This window comes from Petaurus breviceps, unplaced genomic scaffold (assembly GCF_028583685.1).
Source record: "Petaurus breviceps papuanus isolate PSGF00001 unplaced genomic scaffold, PetGlider_PUasm1.0 90903, whole genome shotgun sequence".
NCBI lineage: Eukaryota > Metazoa > Chordata > Mammalia > Diprotodontia > Petauridae > Petaurus > Petaurus breviceps.
Genome location: NW_027187376.1, coordinates 18,314,756 through 18,336,353, shown reverse-complemented (window position 1 = coordinate 18,336,353; position 21,598 = coordinate 18,314,756). Strand labels below are relative to the sequence as shown.

Genomic DNA, 21,598 nt, shown 5'->3' with positions numbered 1-21,598 from the left:
CAAAGGTGACGAAGGATAGTATTTGAACATGGGGGATAACAAATGAAAAGACACAGCTGAGAAATGGAATATCATATATGAGGAATAGAATGAAGGCCAGTGTTTCTGGTATATATAGAGTATATCCAAGGAAGTAAAGAGTAAAAAGACCAGAAAGGTAGGAAGGGAACAGATTGTAAAGGGCTTTAACACTGGAAAAACCAAATGGATGAAGAATGCCATTTGTCCAGAGACTATGATATATGACCCATGAAGTTGCTTCATCAGTACATTTATTTTCCAGGCACTGCATATAGACAATTACCTGGAACCAAAATTATAGGAAAAAGAAGATTGCTTTGGAGAAAGTGTATAGTGCATTTAATGATTCCAAGCTTCTCCCTGAGAACATCACTATTTGCCTAGTGATGCTGTATGACTGAAAGTCATGGAATACTAGTCTTCAAAAAATTAAGTTGCCTGTCATCCAAAGGGTGATGGAGAGACACATAATGGACAATGTATGACCAGCCAAAATTGGGTTACAAAAATAGTCTAAAGGATATCACTTCTCCTTCTGTCTTCTGATTCTGTATCTCTCTGTCTCAGTGTCTCCATCTTATCTCGTCTGTCTCTCTGTCGTTTGTTCAGTGAACTTTATTAGTATCTACAGTATTACCAAAACTAAAGGAAGGCCTCTGCATGTTGGGTGGTTAAATCATAAAAGATTTAGAGGATTCCATGGACAAGAATCACAGGATGAGAAGGCACAAATGGATTATAAACTTTTATAATTAGAAGTACCCAATTCTGGGGGCAGCTAGGTGGCACAGTGAGTAGAGCACTGGCCCTGGAGTCAGGAGGACCTGAGTTCAAATGCGGCCTTAGACACTTAACACTTACTAGCTGTGTGACCTTAGGCAAGTCACTTAGCCGTAATTGCCCGGCCTTCCCCACTCCAAAAAGACACATAAAAAAAAGTACCCACTTCAGTGAGATCACAGATCCGTTGAAGTATATCCCCAGGGCATATGTGAACACATATATTTACACAGATAGTTACTATGTTAAATTGGTGCTTTTCACCAGTATGAGTCATGATTTAGAACATTTTCAGCATAGAATGGTGAACAATAAAGACCTTTAGTAGAGGGATGGGATAGGGCAGCTAGACATTCAAACTTCTTTGGTGTTAGGTTGTTTAAAATAGATTTTTATTGATATTTTTATATCACTAGAATTTCTCACAGTATTCTTCTAGTCTTCTCTCCAGAAAGTCATATAACAAAGAGAAAAGAGGAAGAAAAGAAAAATACAGTGTTATTTTGTTTTATTTAACTTGACTTACCATGTTCATTGTTCAAATGTAAATACAAACATCCCTCTTACTGCCCAAGGTAAAAGCATCCATTTTGAATTAGCCATATTAACACTCTCTTTATTTAGTTCAGATAATCCATGATAGTCCTTTTAAAAAAAAATGAATGAATTAATGTTTAGTTTTCAACATTCATTTCCATAAGATTTTGAGTTCTAAATTTTCTTTCCCTCCCCCTTCCCAAGACAGCATGCAGTCTGATATAAGGTCTACGTATGCATTCACATTAAACATATTTTCACAGTAGTCATGTTGTAAAGAAGAATTATAACCAATGGTAGGAACCACAAGAAAGAAGAAACAAATGAAAAAAAAGAGAGCAAATAGTATTTTTCCATCTGCATTCAGACTCTGTAGTTTTTTTCTGGATGTATGTAGCATTTTCTCTCATGAGTCTTTTGGAGTTGTTTTAGACCCTTGCATTGCTGAGAAGAGCTAAGTCTATCAAAATTAGTCATCTCAAAATGTTGCTGTATGATACATAGTCTTACTTTAGTTCTTTATACTACTATGGAAATGATGCTAGGTCCTTGAAGTCTATGCTAACATGTCCAGGCCATTCTCCTAAACTGGAAAAGCTCTGCATATGCTTCTGGCAATAGGTTATGCCTGCTTTCCAAGGTCCACCTTAGAGAATTATGAATATAGAGTGACTCATCACCTGATTCTTGGTCAGTAGGTGATGAGTTGTTTGTCTTTAGTGACCCATGAAACAAAAGTAACAAAAAAATCTTCATTTCAAAAGTAATATTTGCCAGAGTTGAGGATAAGTGTGAGGGTTCAAATATTCATAATTTTTAGACCTATAACCATCATTTGAACTGTTAGTGTTTAAATGAGGTCTTTATCTAAACCACATCACTGTTGGTATTTTCACTATACACAAGAAGAATGTATAGCCTGAAATATTCCTGTAAAATGTTTTTTTAAAAAAAAAACTAAATAAAGGCCTTCAGTATATTGGTTAGGTCCTTGTTGGAGTATTTGTGGAAGAAACAGGGACAAGAATTGTAAAGGATAAGAAGGTATGAATCAGATTACTGATAGATTTATTAAACAAAGTAGGTTAATCATATAATGCCTTGTCTATCAGATGTAATAATTTATTGCCTATATGTTAGTTTTGTGTTAGTATTCTATATACTCTATTTCCAGAAATGGTGACCTCAAATACAGCAATGGTAGGTGGCTAGGTGGCTTGCTGCACTGCCAGGCATGGAGTCCTGAGTTCACATATGGCCTCAGACATTTACTAGCTATGACCCTTTGTAACCCTGTTTGCTCCAGTTTCCTCTTCTGTAAAATGAGCTAGAGAAGGAAATGGCAAACCACACTGGTAACTTTGCCAAGAAAACCCCAAATAGGGTCGTGGAGAGTTGGACATGACTGAAATGACCAAACAAGAAAAACAGCAATGCTATCAACCTCAAATAGAAACAGATCCCCATATGCCATATATTGACTTAAAAAACATTGTTGTATTATATTTTTATGAGTTTTGTTAAATATTTCCCAATTTGATACCTGGTTAGTCAGCACTCAGGAGTTTGATACTTTTACTCTGTAGTGCCTTACAGAGCTGTCATTTTCTTTCTTTTTCTTTTTATTAGTAAATTTATTTATTTTTAATTTTCAGCATTCATTTCCATAAAGTTTAAAAATTTTCCCCCTCCCACCCGTGTTCCTCCTCAAGAAGACCTGCAATCTGATATAGGCTCTACAGATACATTCCTATTAAACATATTATCACATTGATGTTGTATAGAAGAATTATAATGAATGAGAGAAACCATGAGAAAGAAAAAACAAAACAAAAAAGAAAATAGTTTGTTTCACCCTGCTTTCAGGCTCTATAGTTCTTTCTCTGGATGTAGATGGCATTTTCTATCAGGAGTCTTTTGGAAATGTTTTAGGTCCTTGCATTGCTGGAAAGTGCTAAGCCTATCAAAATCAGTCATTGCAGACTGTGGATGTTACTTTGTACAATGTTCTTCTGGTTCACTCCACGTCAGTTCATATAAGTCTTTCCAGGTTTTTCTGAAGGCTGCCTGTTCATCTTTTCTTACAGCACAATAGTATTTCATTACATTCATATACCACAACTTGTTCAGCTGTTCCCCAATTGATGGACATCCCTCAATTTCCAGTTCTTGGCCACCACAAAGAGAGCTACTATAAGTATTTTTGTTCATGTAGGTCCTCTTCCCATTTTTATGATCTCTTTGGCATACAGCCCTAGAAGTGGCATTGCTGGGTCAAAGGGAGTGCACATTTTTATAGCCTTTTGGGCATAGTTCTAAATTGTTCTCCAGAATGTTTGGATCAGCTCTCAGCTTTACTAATGATGAATTTATATTCCAGCTTTCCCACATCGTCTCTAACATTTATCATTTTCTTGTTTTGTTATGTTAGCCAATCTGGTAGGTGTGATGTGGTATCTCAGATTGTTTTGATTTGCATCTTTCTAATCAGTAGTGATTTAGAGCATTTTTTCCTATGATTATAGATAACTTTAATTTCTTCCTCTGAAAACTGCCTGTTCATATCCTTTGGTCATTTTTCAGTTGGGGAATGACTTACATTCTTATAAATTTGACTTGGTTCTTTCTATATTTTAGAAATGAGACCTTTTTCAGAAATACTAATTGTAAAAATTCTTTCCCAGTTTTCTGCTTGCTTCCCTCCTAATCTTGGTTGCATTGGCTTTCTTTACACAAAAACTTTTCAATTTAATGTAATCAAAATTATCCATTTTGCATTTCATAATATTCTCTATCTCTTGTTTGGTCATAAATTCCTCTGTTCTCCATAAATATGGAGATAAACTCTTTCTTGCTCCCCTAATTTTAGTTTATACTATCAGCTTTTATATCTAAATCGTGTACCCATTTGAATTTTATTTTGATATACAGTGTCAGATGTTGGTCTATGCCCAGTTTCTGCCATTACTATTTTCCAGTTTTCCCAGCAGTTTTTCTCAAATAGTGAGTTCTTATCCTAGAAGCTGGGTTCTTTGGGTTTATCAGACAGTAGATTGCTATAATCATTGACATTGTCTTGTATACCTAACCTATTCCAGTGATCTACGCTCTGTTTCTTAGCCAGTACCAAGTGGTTTTGATGATTGCTATTTTGTAATATTGTTTAAGATCTAGTATAACTAGGCCAACTTCCCTAGAATTTCTTTTCATTAATTCCCTTGATATTCTGGACATTTTGTTCTCCCAGATGAATTTTGATATTATTTTTATAGCTCTAGAAACAGGGCTGTCATTTTCACATGATGTTCCTTTGTAGTACAGCTTTCTGAAGAGTGCTCTCTCATCACTACAGTCGTAGGACACCTCCCTAGACAGTAATCTTTGAGATACTTTGGTACCAAATAAAGGGAATCTAAATGATAAACATAGAGCTGATTTAAAGACAATACTTAAATTATTTTTAGATCAGAGCAGTATCACCATTTAAATATCCATTCTTGTTACTACATGTCTTTTGTAATATAATTTTATGAAGCATTTGGGAAAAAAGTATTTTTCCTAGTTACTGCATTTCTCCTTTTCATAATGATTCCAACCCACTTTTTCACTTGTGACGCTAATATTCATTAATTTTGGTTCTAGCTAATGGCCACATACTCTCTTTCCAGCAGTACTGTAAGGAAATATCAGTTGTTTTTTGCTCTAAACTGTTTTGTGTTTAAACAGGTGTCCAGCACTCCCAGCTCTCTAGTGAATCCTTGCTGCTAGAGGTGGTGAAACAAGTGAAGGTCAGTGACAGAGAAGAGGATAAACTGGACCTTCCTGAAGAAGACGTAACAGCCAGAGCAGACATGTATGTGTGAGCATTTAGGAGACTGTTAGAGATCGTCTTATGTTAGTATTTAGATGTGTGCAATATTCAGTTGACAGCAATAAGGCTGCCTTTATATTCATTACTTACATGGTGCTTTAATGTCTTCGAGTTGTTTCACAAATGTTATCTAGTTCTTTCAGGAACCCTGTGAGGTAGGTGCTTTTATTATCTCTATATTACGCATAATGAAATTGAGGCTAAAATGGGATAAGTAACTTGTTCAGGAGCACAGAACTAGTATGTGTCCAAGGCAGAAATTGAATTCAGATCCTCCTGAACCTAGGGTCCAATCTTAAATGTTGGGATTGCTCTACTTAGTACTGTTTAGGATGGAAAAGAGAGGTAAGACAGAATCCCTACTCAAATCAGGGAGGCAAGAGTCACACTTTTTTTTTCCTCCTAGAATCCATTTATTTATTTTTAGTTTTCAACATTGATTTCCCCAAGATGTTAAGTTCCAAATATTCTCCCCATCTCTTCCCTACCCTCCCACCCCAAGATGGCAAGCATACTGATTACCCCTTTCCCCAGTCTGCCTTCTCTTATATCCCTTCCATCTTCCCATTCCCTTTTGTGAAAAAGAGGTTACTAGGAGTTGGGGGATCCAGAAAGAATTCTTGTATAAGGTGGTAATTGAGCTTGTTCTTATAAGAGATGGTGCTATATAGGCATGGGAAACAGCAAGTGCAAGACCTAGGAGGGAGTGAAATTATTAGGTATGGACTCTCAAACTCCCCTGGGCTGGACTTCAGAGGGTAGGAAGAAGAGCAAGGAGTAATATGGCTGTAAAGGGAAAGGATTGTAAAGAACTTCACATGCCCCGCAGGAGTTTATAGTGAATTCTCAAGGTCAGAGAGAGCCACTGGGGTTCGAGTTAGGAGTGTGATGGGGTCATTTTTAGGAAAATAACTTGGGCACTTGTATGTAGGAGAGTTTTCAAAAGGAGAAGACTTAAGGTAGGGATACTAAAGGAGAGGCTATTGTAGTAGTTCAGTTGAGAGATGATAAGGGACGCATAAGGGTAGTGGCTAAGTCATTAGAGAGATAGGATGAGGAATTGCAGCTCATAAGAGAGCCCATGAGATGTAAAAGGATTGCTTTGTCACTGTAGAGGCCCAAGTGAGGTTAGATAGCATACATCTGTAGTAGACCCTTTCTACCTGGCCATACTGCTTTTTCCCGTTTTATTTGGCACCACGTATGTGGGAGCAGGGAAAATAAATAGTGCTGAGTTTAATATAAGGAAATGCCAGGTTCGCACTTGAGAACTTAAAGTTTTGATGGCTTCTTGTTGCTGTTATTGTGGACCGCTAGGTAGAAACTGACCTGGATTGCTCCTGAGGACACTTGCAACTCTTGAGAAGAGCCCTTTTTTGGGTTGAAATGATCCAGTAAGATTTTATGTAGGAAATGTGACTCTCAGCTGTTCCTTAAAGGATTGGGAGGATTTAAGAAGGTTCAGAAATGATGATAGCAATTATAGGCAGTGAGAGCAGAATGAGCAAAAGTGAGGAGGCAAAAATGATGTAATGTGCAGGAAGGACCCATAGTAAATCTTACTTCTGCATGGTTTTTTACATTGTCACATGGCCTACTTAGATGACATTAAGAGAGTTTTCTTTGCTTTTACTTTTGCAAAGGAGATTTGAGAAGGGAGCATGGGATAATGGGGAACAAGATAGCCTTGGAGTCAGAAAGATCTGAGTTCAAGCTCTTCTCACACATGCTGACTGTGTGATGTGGGAAGCCATTTTGACTTCTCAGTATTCCAGACAGCTAAGACTGTGAGTTGCAGAATAGGTGGCATTCTGTAGTGGGCTAGGTGGAATTTCTTTTCTTGGAGTTGTCTACATCTGTGAAATCACAGGCCTTGTATCCAGAGTGAAAAGAACAGTACTACAAGAATAATTTGTGTAATTACATTATAAAGAAAAAGCATTGGACAAGCAATCAAAAGACGCACCAAAAGTGGCTCTGCCACTAATTGACCTGAAGTAAGTCACTACTTGTCTAGGCCTTGTTTTCCTTCTCTGTACAGCTGCAGTCTTCATAAGGGCAGGGATCATTGCTTATTTATCTGTATTCCCCATGGTAGCTAGTACTTGTCTTGAACAACAGTGTGCTTAACAAATGGTTCTTGAATGGATATTGAATGATGAATAACTGAAGAAAATATTTGCCACGTCTGCTTCACAGGACTGTTCGATAAATCAATCACTAAATAATTATTAAGAGACTTCCTTGCTCTGGGTACTGTGCTAGGTACTCAAGACATACAAAAAAAACTGAAATAATCTCTGCCCCTGTCATCAGGTACCTTATTTGGAAACAGAATGTACCTATTAACTATATACAAAATAGACAAAAAATGATTGAGTACAGAGGGCACTTGCTGCTTGGGGAATCAAGAAAGACAGAAGATTGAGCTTGAACTGAGTCTTTCAGTTTTTCAGTCACCTGAACCAGTCTTGAAAGAAACTAGGGATTTTGAGGCACAAATGAGGACCAATATGGGAAACAGATTTTTGAAATACAAAATACTTTATGATGTAGAAATAAAAGATCTTCTAAATCATGTTTCACATGTTTAAATAGTATCATTAGTTGTACTTGGTCCTTTTCTCAGTGTTTCTGTCTCTTTTGCAAATTAAAACATCTCTCCTTGTTTTGGGGAAAAAAAAAGAAATAAGTCTTATTCATAGTAAAAGTAACCATGGTGAATAGAAGAATAGGTATTCGGTTCAATTTCATTCATTTCAATTCATTGAACTCTGAGGAATTCAATCCAGCAAATAGTTATTACATGGAAGACATTATGTAAAAGTAATGAAAAAATCTTGAAATTTCTTAAGCAATTTAATATGTAATGGAAAATTCAAACTTATTTGCATATTACTTTGAAGATAATTAAGAATGTAGCTTGAAGACGACATTCTTTTCTTTTTAAGCAGTGTAATATTTGGTGTTACTTTTGCAGAGATGAGAAAGGAGAACAGAGTCAAAAAGAAAAACTGATACTATCTGAAGACTGTGAACTTATTACAGTAATTGATGTGATTCCTGGCAGATTTGAAGTCACTACTCAACACATTTACTTCCATGATAGTAGCATTGAAAAAGAAGATGGTAAGGAGTTCTTGGAGTTGGGTTCCCTACTTCCCTCAACCTCTTATTCCAGTTCAGTGATAAAAGTATTCAGCTTAATTCATTTGGAAATAGAGAAAACAAACAAAAAAACCAAAGTGAATCTTGTAACTTGGGCACAGTGCTTTCTTTGAAAGGAACAACAGAAGTAATTTCATGTTTTCTTTCCAGTGACTATTTTACGATATCTGAATTGGGAGAGGATGCTACAGGCAAAGGGTTGAGAGAGAATTTTTGTTATTTCTTTGTTGTGTAGTGGTTATCCTCTACCCAGTGATGTTGATTCCTAAATTAAATCCTTGTCCTGTGTGGGAAGGAAAACTTTAATGTGGTAAATTAATTTAAAGGAACATTTCAAAAATTAGTATTTGAAGTGTGGTTTATTCTGTATCCACATTGTGAAGCAGTAGGATATCCATGGGTTGGTTTCTTTGTTTGTTTGCTTTTGCCATTATCTTACAAGGAAATTATTTAAATATGTGCAAATAGTGGTAAAATTGTTCTTGTGCAAACTGTGAAAACTGAATGATTTCTCCTTCACTTTCCTTACCTTTTTCAGAATCTATAAAATTAACGTTCTAAATAGCAAGATTAACTTTATGTGGTACTTTAATCACAATAGTTCCTTTCTCTGAAGGAATAGGTTATGATTTCAAGTGGCCTCACCCTCAAATTCGAGAAATCCACCTAAGACGGTACAACTTGAGAAGGTCAGCCTTGGAGATTTTTCTCATTGATCAGTCCAACTACTTTCTCAATTTCAAAAAAGAGGTATGTAAGGAAGTACATCTCTGGTGATAGGGGTGCATAGATTAATGTATGGTCTTACCTGTTCATTTCTTTCTTTTTTTTTTTTTGAGGGGTGAAGGCTGGGCAATTGGGGTTAAGTGACTTGCCCAAGGTCATACAGCTAGTTTTGTGTTAAGTGTCTGAGGTTGGATTTGAACTCAGGACCTCCTGACTCCAGGGCTGGTGCTCTGTTTACTGCGCCACCTAGCTTCCCCTATTACCTGTTCATTTCTAATTGATTTTGTATTTCACTGTTTAAGTAGATCAAAATATAACAGGTGATCAAAAATCTGTACTCCTAAGGCCAAGCATTGGGGCTTTTAATTGTGCAGATTTTAGATATATTGTTTATTGAGGAAAAAGAGGTATAGAAGCTATTAAATGCCTGAAGGCAATGTTGCCTAGAGTTGCCCACAATTTCTGTGGCACAAAATAAATTCTTAGTTGACTGTTGATTGCAACAAAACACAACCAAATGCCATTTAAAAAAAAAATCTTATAAAACTATCTTAATATTAAACACTTTTACATCCATAGATGAAAGATAAACCAAGCTTAATAATAGTTAATTCCCATTCCCCCTTTACTATCCACCTACCATGACGATCTGACCACCAGTAATACTATTAGGTGACAACAAGAGAAAATGGGGACAGAGGTTGGGACGATGTTTTGACAGTTTATCATAATTGCGTTTTTAAATACTTATAAATTTATAAGAGTTGAATATGCACATTAGAAAGCCATAAGGTTTGATAGTATCTTTTCATTATCAGTAATATAGCTCATTTCTTCATCACACACAAAGTTGAGTAGATCACTTCCTGATTTCTGGTAGATAGAGCAATTGTTTCCAGTGAGTCAGCAATCATACAAGTGCTGGCATGAAAATAAGAAAAAGAAATAGCTTCTTTCCTCAAAGAACTTGCAATATAATGGGGGAAGACAGTTCACAAAAAGAAACTGAAAAGGGGGAAGAGGGCGAGAGTGGGGGAAGGGAGGTGCTAGAAGGTACATAGGGGCATGAAGGTGGAATTGAAACCGAGTCAAATAATTGTTAGAAAACGAAAATATGCGTTGAATTTTGAACCCTCTATAAAAGGAGTCTGTGGGAGGAGTTTTATCTCTACTCTCTTGGCCTCTAGTCAGAGGGGCAGTTGGAGATACAAGATCAGAGGTCAGTTACAAGATTAGGGCTGTACATGTAGATCTAAGGATCATCAGCATAGAGATGATAATTGAATACATGGGAACTGATGAGATCACCAATTAAATAATATAACAGGAAATGAAGAGAGCTCATAATAAAGCCTTGGGGGACACTTTGGTTAGTAGGCATGACCTGGATGAAGATCCAGCTAAGGAAACTGAGTAAGTGCAGTCTGATGTGTAGCAGGAGTCATGAAATCCTGAAGAAAAAAGTGTCAAGATGAAGAGAGTAGTCAGAGGTTGCACAGAGTTTAAGGATGAGGAATTTGAAAGGCCATTAGATTTGACAATTGAGAGGTCATTGGTAACCTTGGAAAGAGTAGTTTCAGCTGAAAGATGAGGTCAGTATAATTTGTATAGATCCGTAAAGTAAATTCAGGCTTCTTAAGGATAGTGTATTTTTATTTCTGGTGGTGATCTGATCTTGAATTTTTGCTATAAATTCCTTCATTTACATAGACTTATTCACATGATCCAATCAGACAGTGTTTCTTTGTTGATATTTTGTAGGGTGAGTTCATGTGAATATTGACCATGATGGATATTTTTATTCCATTCTTGGATTTTACCCATTTTGTTGGTCTCTTATGAAGGAAAGCTATTCTCAGTTATTCAGCAAATCCTGTGGTGTCTCTATGGTTAGATATTATTGCTTGGGGAAGTGATATCTCCATGTTTCAAAAGTATTTCTGAAAATATTTAACCTTTGCAATGTTTTCAGAAAATGGCTACTTAGTTCCTTTTTGATAAGGAAATCTTATTATTTATTATTAGAGCCTCCTAATAATACATTATTTTTTGTTGTTAGATTCTGCTAATAACCCTTGGGGTTGCAAGGCAAGTATCTTATCTCCAATTGGTAGATAAGAAAACTGAGAATCATTAAGGTTAAAAGATTTGCCCAAGATGGTGGAGCCAGGAAGCTGGAGAGGCAGGACTTGAACTTATTTGAAAATTTTCTTAATCAAATTTTTACTGTATAATTGTCCTTTATTGTAGGTCAGAAATAAGGTGTACAGTCGCCTCATATCATTTCATTCTCCAAATATTCATGGAACCCGATCCCCACAGGAGTTATTTAAAGCATCAGGATTGACACAGGTAAAATGTGTTTTGGTAGCATACATTCCTGATTTTATATAAAGCAAATGTTAGAATAGGTTCATGAATTCTTCTGTAGATTATGATGCTTATAAATTGTCTTCTGGAGGAATGAAGGCGATGAAGACTTACTGTGATATCCTGTGAAATATGGAGTGGGAAAAGAATTTAATACATTATGGTACTGGGACAAATATAAAGAATATCTGATTAGTGCCTGTCAGCCAAACTCCTAGATATTAGGCAATTTATTTGTACTATCCCCAGGAAATGTTAGCTTATATAATTTTAATATTAATTTTTTTTTACACAACATAGAGATGGATCAACAGAGAGATTTCAAATTTCGACTACCTCATTCAATTAAACACAATGGCAGGAAGAACCTATAATGACCTTGCCCAGTATCCTGTGGTAAGTTACACATTTCTTATAATTCTTATGCCTTTTCAGTGTTTGAGGAATTGAAATGAATAAAAATACCTTATATATGATTACTTATCAGAGGAACTCTTGATGAAAACAAAATCTAGCAGTTGTGATTTTCATTTTCTAGTTAAAGCATTTCCTTCTTTTCACAGTTTTCTCTCCCAGCCACTTTATTAGCCTTTTTTGTTTGTTTGTTATTCATGTCTTCAAGGAGCTTGCACTTTTTAAAATTAATTATTTATTTTTAGTTTTCAACATTCACATAAGTTTTAAATTTTCTCTGCCTCCCTCCCGTCCACCCTCCCCAAGATGGCATGCAGTCTGACAGAGATTCTACAAATACATTCTTATTAAGCATATTTTCACATTAGTCATGTTGTGTAGAAGAATTAGAGTGAATGGGAGGCACACTTTATTTTTTAAAATTTGACATTTTACTTTTTTCCCAATTACATGTAAAAACAATTTTAACATTCTTTTTTTTCTCAAATTTTGAGTTCTTATGCCCAAAGGGCTATAAAACCATGCATACCCTTTGACCTACCACTATTAGGTCTGTATCCCAAAAGACACAAAAAACAAAAAGGAAAAGGATCCATAAGTACAAAAATATTTATAGCAGCTCTTGTTTGGCGGCAGAGAATTGGAAATTGAGGAGGATGCCCATCAGTTGGGGAATGGCTGAACAATTTGTGATAAATGATTGGGATGGAATACTGTTGTGCTATAAGAAATAATGAACAGGATAATTTCAGAAAAACTTGGAAACCCAATGCAAAGTAAAATGAATAGAACCAGGTGAACTTTGTACATAGTAACAGCACTATTGTAAGATGATCAACTGTGAATAACTTAGCTCTTCTCAGCAATACAGTGGTCCAAGACAACTCAGAAGGACTTATGAAAAATGCCATCTATCCCAAGAGAAAGAACTGATGGTGTCTGAATATATATCCAAGCATTCTTTTTCTTTCTTTTTTTTTTTTTGGAGGGTGAAAGGCAAAGCAATTGGGATTAAGTTACTTGCCCAAGGTTGTACTGCTAGTAAGTATCTAGTGTTCAAAGGTCAAATTTGAACTCAGGCCCTCCTGACTCCAGGGCAAGTGCTCTATCCATTGTACCACCTAGCTGCCCCACCAAGCATACTTTTCAAAAAACTTTATTTTCCTTGGGGTCTTTTTGGTCTGTGTTTTTATTTATAATATGAATAAAATGAAAATATGTTTTGCATGACTGTACATGTATAACCTATATCAAATTGCCTGCCTTCTCAATGATGAGAATTCTCAATGATGAGGAGAGAATTTGGAATTTAGAATTTTAAAAACTAATGTTAAAAAATGTTTTTACATGTAATTGGGGAAAAAATAAAATGCTAAATATAAAAAAAACCCAGAATGGTTGAATCAGTATACAACTTCATAAACCGTGCGTTAGTATTTTAATTTCCACATATGCCCTCCAACACTTGTCATTTTCCTTTTCTGTCATATTAGCCAATCTGATAGGTGAGGATTGGTACCTCAGAGTTGTTTTAATTTACATTTCTCTAATCAATAGTGATTTGGAGCAACTTTTCATATGACTATAGGTAGCTTTTATTGCTTTGAAAACTGCCTGTTCATATCTTTTGACCATTTATCAACTGAGGAATGTCTCTTACTTCTACAAATTTGATGTAGTTTTCTATATATTTAAGAAATGAGGTCTTTATCAGAGAAACTTACTGTGAAAAACTTTTTTTTACAGTACTGATTACCAACTGTTAATTCCCTCCATCCTGTTACCTTCTAATTATCCTGTTCTCTCTTTCTTTTCACCTTGTCCATTTTAAAAAGTATTTTACTTCTATCTTTTGCCTCCCCCAATCTGCCCTTCCTTTTATCAACCCTACCCCCTTCTCTTTTTCCTTTCCCTTCCAACTTTCCTGCATGATAAGATAGATTTCTATACCTCACTGAGTATGTATATTATTCTCTCTGAGTCAATTCCAATGACAATAAGGTTCACACTTTCCTCACCTTTCCCTCTTGTGTAAAATCTCTTTTGGGTCTCTTTTAGGTCAGATAGTTTACCCCATTCTGCCTCTCTCTTTCCCCTTCTCCCAGTATGTTTCTCTTTCTCACCCCTTAATTTTATTTTTTTTAGATAATCATCCCATCATATTCAACTTACACTTGTGCCCTTTGTCTGTGTATACTCCTTTTAACTACCTTAATAATGAAAAAATGTTTTGAGTTACAAGTATCATTTTCCCATGTAGGAATGTAAACAGTTTAACCGTATTGAATTCCTTCTGATTTCTCTTTCCTATTTATCTTCTTATGCTTCTCTTGAGTCTTATATTTAAAAGTGAAATTTTCTTTTATCTGGGCTCTCCTTATACCCAAGTGAGAAAAATCTTTTCTGAAAACCTTTTAAATTATCTTATGCTGCAAAATTGTTTCACTCTGTTTTTTTTGTGGGTTCTGCCTCTCCAGAATACGTTTAGAGGCTTGATTTAATGTTGTTTCAAGGGAAATTGTGGTGAGCTCAGGCAACTTTCTGGTTTTTCTCTGACATCTTGTCTCTGTTTTCTTTTCATCCCAATTCTGCTTTTTAAGGAGTTTTTCTCTTTGGTGAATTTTTGTACCTTTTTTCCATCTGACCAATTCTGTTTTTCTTTTTAAAGCAATTGGGGTTAAGTAACTTGCTTAAGGTTACACAGCCAGTTATTTCTGGGTGTGGTGCTAAGTATCTGAGCCTGGATTTGATCCCAGGTCATCCTGACACTGGGGCCGGTGCTCTTACTTGCTGTGCTACCTGGATGCCCCCAATTCTGTTTTTCAAGGCATTTTTTTTCTTCATTGGATTTTTGTACCTCTTTTACCATTTGGCCTTTTCTGTTTTTAAAAGTTATTTTCTTCAATATTTTTAATGTGTCTTCTTGACCAAGCTGTTGACTCTTTTTTCATGGTTTTCTTACATCACTCTCATTTCTCTTCCCAGTTTTTACTCTATCTCTCTTACTTGATTTTTAAAATCCTTTTTGAGCTTTTCCATGGCCTGGGGCTGATTTATATTTTTCTTTGAAGCTTTGGATGTAGCAGTTTTGACTTTGTTGTCTTCTTCTGAGTTTATTTTGATCTTCCCTGCTGTCATAGTAACTTTCTGTAATCAGAATCTTTTTTCAGCTGTTGCTCATTTTCCAGCCTATTTCTTGACTTTTAACTCTATGGTAAAGTGGGGCTCTCCTTCCGTAGTGGAGGGGGCACCAATCCCTCCCAACAACTACTTTAAAAAATTGTATAGTCATGTTAATATTGTGAGAGCTTCTTTTCTTCCTCCTTTATTGAAAATTCCCCCAAGAATATTTCGGGAAATAAAGTTTTCCAGTATTAGAGAATTTAGATAATCATTATTCTTTTTACAAGACTAAAAATGAGACATTTCTGGAAGATATTTTGTAGACATTTGTCATTGTATACCAGTGTGCTGATTCTATGAAAAGAAAAATAGCTGTGAATTTTGATTCTCTAGTTTCCTTGGATTCTGCGGGATTATACTTCAGAAGACTTAGATCTCAATAACCCAGCTGTATTCCGAGACCTCTCTAAGCCTATTGGGGCAGTAAATGATAAGAATGCTAAAGCTGTGCAAGGAAAGTAAGTGTGTTTTCTTTTTCTTTTTTTGGATGAAGGTTTATTTGCATCAGGAGGGCATGTGTCTATTTTTTCTTTTGAGTTATTTATCTATGATAAGTGTTCAGTAAAGTATAAGCAAATACTATTATTTCTGGCAATTTCCATTCAGTACTTTAAAGTTACAAGATGAAAAATAGGAGATTCTTGAAGATTTCCTTCTTATTTCTTTTTTGATCATTTTAGTTATGAAATCACTTTTATTTAGTGCCAAAAAAAGAAAATTTTTTTTCTAACAGGAAGAGCTGTGTTCACCTCCCACCACTGACATATGGCTGTATAAGGTGCTGATCTGCCCTGGCATAGGGAATTTCCTTATCTGGGAATACTCTATGCCAGTGAAATCACAGGTCCAGGCTCATTTCCTTTCCAGACCCTAATTTGTTGAATATTAAGAGCTATATGTGCATTTTTTTTATTTGATCCTTAGAACAACCCTCTGAAATAATTCCTACAGATACTATTGTTTCCATTTTACAAATGAGGAAACTGAAATATGTGGATTTTAAATTGACTTGTCCAGTCTAAATGCGATCAATCTTTGAGACTTGATGCACATATGGATTCACGCACCCTTTGTTGCAATAACTGTAGGAGCTTTGCATCCCCCAGGTTGTGGTGTAAACTGCTAGAGGATAGAAATGAGATGAAGGGATCTGTGAGGTCATCTAGTTCAACCTTCATGTTACAGATGAGGAAACTGAGGCTCAGATAAGTGATGGGTCGTTTTCAAGGTTACATAGCTCTTTCATTGGCAGAGCCAACATTTGAGCCTTGATTGTTAGGTTCTTACTTGAGTGTTTTTCTTTCTACTTGTTCACAGGTATCTTATGTCTTCATTCAGAGGCCAGTTTCCTAATTTTTAGTAGAACATTTTGATATAAACTTTTGAGGGTCAGAAAACATTTTGGACACTCCACCTAATATTGCTTATATTAAATTGAATTTTATTACATGAGTTCTTTATCTGTATTTACTGACCCTAATAATACTTGCATAAAGTAGCCCCATTTTTTAATCAGCAGCAAGGTGGTACAGTGGATAGAGCACTGGGCCCAGAGTCAGGAAAACCAGATTTCACATTTTGCCTCAGACACTTAACTACCTCTGTGAGCTGGGCAAGTCAGTGAACCTATGTTAGCTTCAGTTTCTTTAACTGTAAAATGGGGAAAATAGTAGCACCTAAGTCACAGGGTGTTGTGAATGAAATAATATTTGTAAACCCTTAGTACAGTGCCTGGAACATAATCGGTATTATGTAAACACTAGATATTAATATTTTTGTTGTTATCATTGTTATCATTTAGATTCACTATTACAAGAAAATTCCTTAAATCAAGTGTTGGTGATATGTCAGTGTTTAGTGAATAAAATTTACTTTAAAGATTGAATTCACACTGATGAAAATTAGATACTTTCAGTAATAGAACATGAGAATATTTATTTTTAAAAGTATTTCTAGATTAGTTTTAAAGTTTGTGTTTTAAGGACATTTTTTTCTCAGATATGAAAATTTTGAGGATCCAATGGGGATTGTGGACAAGTTTCACTATGGTACTCACTATTCAAATCCTGCTGGTGTTATGCATTATCTCATTCGTGTAGAACCCTTCACCACCCTCCATATTCAGCTTCAGAGTGGCAGGTATGTTGTGAGAAATAATGAATCTTTACTATCAATCTTTGCTTTTTGGGAGTAAAATGGCATATAAAACAGAGCAAGGTCATTTTCATTTTCTTGTCTTTGATAGAGTTCTGGTGTCAAGTGTCAGCCCAGCCTAAAATTGGTCTAACCAGTTTAGTTTGTGTTAGAAGCAGCCTAGTTTGTGCAAATAACATTTAAGCAGGTTCTTTCCCCCTTTCACCTTACTGTATTTCTCTGATAAATAGCAATACAAACAACCTCTGAGTGGTTTAGAGCTAGTTCCTGGGATTTTGCTTAACCTGTTCCTCAGTTAACGTTATTAAAAATAATAAATGTGTTAAGAGGGCTAGGAAAAAGGGGGATAAATAAAATATATTATTAATTTGTAGAAATAGCTCAAGCACATTTCTTTTGCTATGACATTGAAACCTCATCCCCAATATCTTCTTTCTTTTTTAAAATTTATTTAATATTTTCCCTATTTACATGTAAAAATAATTTTTTTAACATTCAGTTTTAAAAATGTTGGGTGCTAAATTCTCTCCCCCCTCATTGAGAGGAGGGCAAGCAATTTGATATAAGTTGCACATGCATAGTCATACAAAACATTTCCATATTAATCACATTGTGAAAGAAAACCGATCAAAAAATCCTAGAAAAGTAAAAATTAAATATCCTTCAATCTGCATGCAGACTCCATCAGTTCTTTTTCTGGAACTGTATAGATAGCATTTTTCCTCATAAGTCCTTCAGAATTATCTTGAATTGTTGTATTGCTAAGAATACCTAAGTCATTCACAGCTGATCCTTATACAGTAATGCTATTACTGTGTACACTGTTCTGGTTCTGCTCAATTCATTTTGCATCAGTTCATGTAAGTCTCTCCAGATTTTTCTGAGAATATCCTGCTCATCATTTCTTATAATAGCAGAGTAGTATTCCATAACAATCATATACCATAACTTGTTCAGCCATTCCCTAGTTGATGGGCATCCCTTTAATTTCCAAGTCTTTGCCACCACTGAAAGACCTGGTATAAATATTTTTGTACCTTTTCCTTTTTGCTTTTTATCTCTTTGGGATACAGACCTAATAGTGGTAATGCTAGATCAAAGGGTATTCCCAGTTCAATAACCCTTTGGGCATAGTTTGCTCTCCAGAATGGTTGAATCAGTTCATAACTCCACTAACAGTGCATTAGTGTTTCAATTTCCCCACATCCCATTCCACAATTGTCATTTTCCTTTTCTATCATATTAGCCAGTCTGGTAGGTGAGAATTGGTACCTCACAGTTGTTTTAATTTGCATTTCTCTAATCAGTAGTGATTTAGAGCAAATTTTCATATAACTATAGATAACTTTTATTACTTTCTCTGAAAACTACTTGTTAATATCCTTTGACTGTTTATCAGTTGAGGAATGGCTTTATTTTTATAAATTTGACTCACTTCTCTATTTATTTGAGAAATGAGGTCTTTGTCAGATATACTTGCTATAAAATTTTTTCACAGTTATGATTGCTAACTGTATTTCCCTTCATCCTATTTCCCTGTGCTTATCCTATTCTCTCTCCCCTTTCACCCTATTTTTAAAAGTATTTTGCTTCTGACTTTTACCTTGCCCAATTTGTCCTCTCTTCTATCAACCCCCCCTTTCTCTAATACCCGCTTTCTATTTCCTATATGGTAAGATAGATTTCTACCCCACTGAGTGTGTATATTATTCCCTCTGAGTCAGTTCCAATGACAGTAAGGTTCACATGTTCATACCCACCAATTCCATCTTCTCCTACACTGTACAAGCTCTTTTGGTCTTCCTCTCCCTCTGTCTTCCCCCTTCTCCCAGTGCTTTTCTCTTTCTTACCCCTTAATTCATCTCATCATATTCAACTCACACCTGTGCCCTTTGTCTAAATATAGTCTTTCTGACTGCCCTAATAATGAGAAAATGTTTAGGAGTTACAAGTATTATTTTCCCACATAGGAATGTAAACATTTAACCTTATTGAATCCTTTCTGATTATTCTTTCCCGTTTACCTTTTTATGCTTCTCTTGAATTTTGTATTTGAAAGTCACATTTTCTATTCAGCTCTGGTCTTTTCATCAGGAATGCTGGAGAGTCCTCTATTTCAGTAAATATTCATTTTTTTCTTCTGAAGGATTATACTCAGTTTTTCTGGTTAGGTGATTCTTGGTTGTAATCCAAGCTTCTTTGCCCACTGACATATTATATGCCAAGCCCTCTGATCCTTTAATGTAGAAGCTGCTAAATCTTGTGTTATTCTGACTTTGATGCCACAATATTTAACTTGTTTCTTTCTGGCTGCTTGCTATGTTATTTTCTCCTTGACCTGGAAGTTCTGGAATTTGACTCTGATATTCCTGGCAGTTTTTATTTTGGGATCTCTTTCAGGAAGTAATTGGTGAATTCTTTCAATTTCTGTTTTACCCACTAGTTCTAGAATATCATGGCAGTTTCCCTTTATAATTTCTTTACCAATGATGTTTTCTAGGCTCTTTTTTTTTTTTTTAATCATTCTTTTCAGGTATTCCCAAATAATTCTTAAATTATCTCTCCTGGATCTGTTTTCCAGATCAGTTGTTTTTCCAGTGAGGTATTTCACATTTTCTTCTATTTCTTCATTCTTTTGATTTTGTTTTATTGCTTCTTGGTATCTCATAGAGTCATTAGGTTCCATTTGTCCAATTATGATTTTTAAAAATTATTTTCTTCATTGAGCTTTTATACCTCCTTTTCCACTCTGTTAATTCTATGTTTTAAGTAGTTCTTTGCTTCAATGAATTTTTGTATTTCTTTTTTCCATTTGGCCATTTTTGCTTTTCTAGCCAATCTCCTCTTCACTGAATTATTGTTCCTCTTTTACCATTTGACCAATTCTTTTTTTTTTAGTTATTTTCTTCAGTATTTTTTTTGTGCCTCCTTTATCAAGAGACTCTTTTTTCATGCACTGTCATTTCTTTTCCCAGTTTTTCCTCAACTTTGCTTATTTGATTTTTAAAATAATATTTGATCCCTCTTCTAGGGATTATTTTGAGACCTAAGACAAATTCACATTTTTTTTTTGAGGCTTTAGATGTAATAGCTTTGACTTTGTTGTCTTCTTCTGAATTGATGTTTTGATCTTCTCTGTCACCATAGTAATTTTCTTTTTTTTTTTAAGCAATTGGGGTTAAGTAACTTGCTCAAGGTTACACAGCCAGTTATTTTGTGTGGGTGCTAAATATCTGAGGCTGGAAGCAATCCTGGGTCTCCTGACTCCAGTGCCGGCGCTCTTACTTACTGCGCCACCTGGCTGCCCCTCCATAGTAATTTTCTATAATCAGCATCTTTTTCTGCTGTTTTCTCATTTTGCAGCCTATGTCTTGACTTTTAGCTATATATATATAATATATATTTTTTTTTTACATGAAAATTTTTTACTATGACAAAGGCATCATACAATTTTTATGATCTTGGTCTTTCCTTCTTGCCTTTGTACAAGGCCAGAAGAGAAATGTTTGCAACTTTTACAACCTTGAATCAGACCCCAGGAATATCACCCAAAAGCATGACCTTTCCAACCCAAATCCGGTAACTAAATTTATCATTTTCCTCAATAAAATTCAAGCAGCCATCATTGGAAACAAAGGCAGTGATTTTTTTTTTTTTTTGCCGTTCTTAATCAGTTGAACTCTCACACACTTCCTGATGGCAGAATTGGGGTGCTTGGCTTCCACAACGACTTTTTCCAAGACAATCCCTTTTGCATGAGATACTCCTCCAGATTGGTTGGCTTTCAAGGCAGTGCCCAAATGAGCTTTCTTGAATTGTTTGTCATGCCACTTGTGGTCTCTCCTATGGCTGCGGAGCTTTCTAGCAATATGAAGACCACTGCACTTACACATGCTGCTGCCGTCTGGGCTGAGAGAAAAGAGAGCTTTTAGCTTTTATGTTAACGTTGAGCTCTGCTCCAGGTTTTGAGGGGTACTGTCACAAGCTTCAGGTTTTTTGTGAGGCTGTTTTCAGTGCTAGCTCTGGGGGTTTGCCGGCTTTCAGTTCTTCTAAGATGATATGATCTCAAGAGAGATGTGTTTAATATTGTGGCCTGTGTCTTTGGTCTGTGATTGGCCACAAGCACTCTTCTCTGCCCTAGACCTGTGACCAGGGTCTCTGCTCCCCTGCCACTCCAAGCTTTGGTGTGGTAGCGCTCTTTCTCACCTGGGACCACGACCCAGACCCACGCATGGATTATGCAACAGTCCTGTACCCAGTGCCAGCCAAGGGACCCTTATCCTTCTGACCAATTCTGTCATCTCCTTGTCTTGTCACTTAACATCTGTTTGCCTTAGTTTCATCAGCTATAAAATGGGGATAATAGCACCTACC

General features: G+C 35.7%; 1 protein-coding gene across 4 annotated transcripts in view; it reads left to right on the top strand.

Annotated features, from left to right (window-relative positions):
• The window catches only part of NBEAL1 (neurobeachin like 1), a 204,769-nt gene that overhangs the window by 144,665 nt on the left and 38,506 nt on the right, over positions 1-21,598 (top strand). For all 4 annotated transcript variants that reach the window (XM_069075326.1, XM_069075329.1, XM_069075327.1 and 1 more), the window contains 7 exons: positions 5,065-5,191; positions 8,190-8,338; positions 8,994-9,127; positions 11,354-11,455; positions 11,774-11,869; positions 15,404-15,528; positions 17,069-17,209. In XM_069075326.1, coding sequence (XP_068931427.1) covers positions 5,065-5,191; positions 8,190-8,338; positions 8,994-9,127; positions 11,354-11,455; positions 11,774-11,869; positions 15,404-15,528; positions 17,069-17,209 — 874 coding nt within the window. The remainder of the gene's footprint in view (positions 1-5,064; positions 5,192-8,189; positions 8,339-8,993; positions 9,128-11,353; positions 11,456-11,773; positions 11,870-15,403; positions 15,529-17,068; positions 17,210-21,598) is intronic.